The sequence below is a fragment of the Carlito syrichta genome, unplaced genomic scaffold (assembly GCF_000164805.1).
Source record: "Carlito syrichta isolate Samal-C Ts95f unplaced genomic scaffold, Tarsius_syrichta-2.0.1 Scaffold305632, whole genome shotgun sequence".
In the NCBI taxonomy this organism is placed as follows: Eukaryota; Metazoa; Chordata; class Mammalia; order Primates; family Tarsiidae; genus Carlito; species Carlito syrichta.
In genome coordinates, this window is record NW_007249728.1 from 239058 (window position 1) to 242407 (window position 3350).

Here is a 3350-nt window from a genome sequence, read left to right on the forward strand (position 1 = left end):
CGCCCCCGGCCACCATTCCTTTCGCCTCAGCCTTCCAAGTAGCTGGAACTACAGGTGTGCGCTACCACACCTGGCTAATTTTTGACTTATTGTAGAGATGAGGTCTCGCCAAGTTGCCCAGGCGGGTCTCGAACCCGCGGGCTCAGGCAATCCACTCACCTCAGCCTCCCAAAGCGCTGGGATTACAGGCTGAGCCACCAAGCCCGTCTAAATTTACTTTTACTTTTCTTAGGGAGAACCCGTCACAACAGGATCATCAGCCCCAAAACTGATACATATTTGGCAAAGTTAGGTAGACAGACAACAAGAAATCAATTTGATTTAGTTGTGATTTTATGGTTTCAGCTAGAGTTAATAAGAATATCCGTGATACACTATCTCTTTTTTTAAGAATAATCACTTAAAATGGGAAAAATTTTGAAAAAAGTAGACAAAATAATTAAACAGCAATGTATGAGGTATTCAAAAATTTCTTAACTAGGACCAAAAATCATTAAACAAAAAAGATTTTAAAATTTGACTCTATGATTCTATTGCATTCTATTTATATATAGATATCATTTTAAAGTGAAAAAATTACATACTGAGTGAAAATATTTTTAATATATAAATCACAAAAAGCTGTACCCAAACATGTAAGGCCTCTTGCTAGTCAATAATAAAATATTAAACACCCAATTAAAAATAAACCAAATATTTGAATAGGCAATTCAAAAAAATATCTAAATGACCTATGAGCATGTGTAGATGTGCTAAATATCATTACTTCTTAGGTAAAATCAAATTAAAACACTACTCAGATATCACTATATATGCATAAGAATGGTCAAGTTAAAAAGATTGAAAATGATCTGTGTGGGTAAAGACCGGGAGCAGCTAGAACTCTCACACATTGCTGTTTGTAAGTTTACAGTTGTATAAATATAACAAATGTCTCTTGAGATTGGTAGAACCTATGAATATTCAATATATATTATATAACACATATTTATTATTTGTGAAAATATATAATAGACAATTATATAATGTATTATATATATATTACACAAATTAGCATTTTATAACCCATATATACCCAAGGTAAAGGGACATCTAGGTTTTCAAATAAAGATCTCTGTAAATACATAGCAGCTTTCTTTATTCAAGCTAGCAAAAGCAAAACAAAACTGCTCAAGTAAAGATTTACCAGAGCAGAGTAACAAGCAGTCTTCTATCCATGTAATTAACTACTCTGCAGAAATTAAAACAAAAGATTAATGCTATATACAACAACAAAGATCTATCTCATAGACATATTGGTGCATGGAATAACTGGGGCGGGGAGAAAAAGTGTCAGTATATTATATGAATCCACTTAAGTGAAATCCAGAAGAAGAAAACTAAATCTAGGATTCAGTAGTTACCATTTAGGGAGTAATACTGACTGAGAGTCAAGAAACAGGTTTTTTGGGAATTAGAGTGGGCTTGATGTAGGTGTTCTATCAACATAAGCAAAAAATCATCAACTTGTATTCTTAAGATTTGTGTATTTTCAGACCAGTGGAACAGGATAGAGATTCCAGAAGCAAAACCTCAATTTCTCAACCAACTTATTTTTGACAAACCCTCCACCAACAACTACTGGGAAGAGGAGAATCTATTCAGTAATGGTGCTGGAAAACTGGCTGACCACAGGCAGAAGATTGAAATGGGACCCCTACATATCCCAATACACAAAAATTAGCTCTAAATGGAGCAAAGACCTAAACGTGAAACCTCAAACTATAAGAATCTTAGAAAACACAGAAGACACCCTTATGAAAATTGGAATAAGTAACCAATTCCTGATCAAAACCCAGAATGCCCATCCCATAAGAGATAAGATAGACACAAGGGACCTCATCAAATTGAAAAGCTTCTGCAAAGCCAAGGAAACCATCAAAAGAGTGGAAAGACAGCCCATGGAATGGGAAAAATTATTTGTCAACTATATATCCGACAAAGGCCTAACATCCAGGATCTACAAGGAACTCAAACTTGCTGAAAGAAAACCCACTAATAGCCCTATTAAAAAGTGGGTAAAAGGCAATTCTCAAAAGAACACATATGAGCAGCCAACAGATACATGAAAAAATGCTCAGCCTCACTAATCATCAGAGAAATGCAAGTTAAAACCACACTGAGATAACACCTAAGTCCAGTCAGGATGACCAACGTTAATTCAAAAAACAACAGATGCTGGAGAGGATGTAGGGAAAAGGGAATACTTCTACACAATTGGTGGAAGAGTAAACTAGTACAACCTCTGTGGGAAACTCTTAGCAATTCCTAAAAGATCTGAAATTTTAAAAAAATCTATGTATTTTAAAAGACAATAAAACAAATAAAATGATGTGTTATCTGTTCTTCTAAAGCAAGGAAGTCATTTAAGTTAACTTCTCTTTCAAATCCTTATTGTTAGCTACAGTCATAGAATTACCCATGTCTATGAGTGATATAATTTTTACCTGTAAGAACCTTACAAAGCATTCATCTATTTAACACTTAAATACATAGTTTCTACTGATTTCTAGTCATATACCAGCAGTTAACAAGTTCAGTTGAGAAAAGCATAATTTGAAAATTTTAAAAGCAACCTTACCGTGAGGATATAAGATACCTTTGAAAGGATATGATAAATTGTAGAACCTTAAATTCAGCCAAATCCTTTCATTTAATTATAAGTGAAACATAGCAATTCAAGAAACTCCAAAGATACCATGATATTTAATCTCAAAACATAGCACTATCAACTATGTTATATAATATGCTTATGAAGAATTGTATTTTGCGTCTACTATGTTCAGAATGTGAAGATACAGCAATTTCTTCTCATAAAAGTGATGTAATATGTTTAAGGGACACCATAACAAGACAATGCAAGCTTAAACACGTTAATGAGCTTGAGGACCTCTTAAGACATCAGGATTGTGTCAACTAAATGTAACGTAGAATGACACTCAAAGACGCAGCACATGTTTTATCACATGATCTGTCAGGGTATATAAGTATGCCTGAATGGACATCAACATTCATACTCAGGATCTTGCCTTGAAGAACAAACCAGACTCCACACCCCTGACACCATGAGCTACTACGGCAGCTACTATGGAGGCCTAGGCTATGGCTACGGAGGCTTTGGTGGCCTGGGCTATGGTTATGGCTTAGGATGTGGCAGTTTCCGCAGACTGGGCTATGGCTGTGGTTATGGAGGCTATGGATGTGGCTCTGGCTATGGAGGCTGTGGATATGGTTCTGGGTATGGAAGCTACGGATATGGCTGCTGCCGCCCATCATGCTATGGAGGATATGGATTCTCTGGCTTCTACTGA

The 3350-nt window shown here is 35.7% G+C and overlaps 1 protein-coding gene across 2 annotated transcripts; it reads left to right on the plus strand.

Moving 5' to 3' along the window:
* The first annotated feature begins 3104 nt into the window (after positions 1-3104).
* Positions 3105-3350, plus strand: LOC103264228 (keratin-associated protein 19-3-like). 2 transcript variants are annotated; one of them, XM_021714358.1, is made up of 2 exons: positions 3105-3174; positions 3232-3350. In XM_021714358.1, exons 1-2 carry the CDS (start codon positions 3105-3107, stop codon positions 3348-3350), a joined length of 189 nt encoding a protein of 62 aa, XP_021570033.1. The 2 variants fall into 2 exon arrangements, with proteins under 2 accessions (XP_021570033.1, XP_008060062.1); XM_008061871.1 differs by having other exon boundaries at positions 3105-3350.

Excerpts from the sequence above, each read along its gene's own strand:
- LOC103264228 (XM_008061871.1), top strand. The coding sequence starts at position 3,105 with ATGAGCTACTACGGCAGCTACTATGGAGGCCTAGGCTATGGCTACGGA.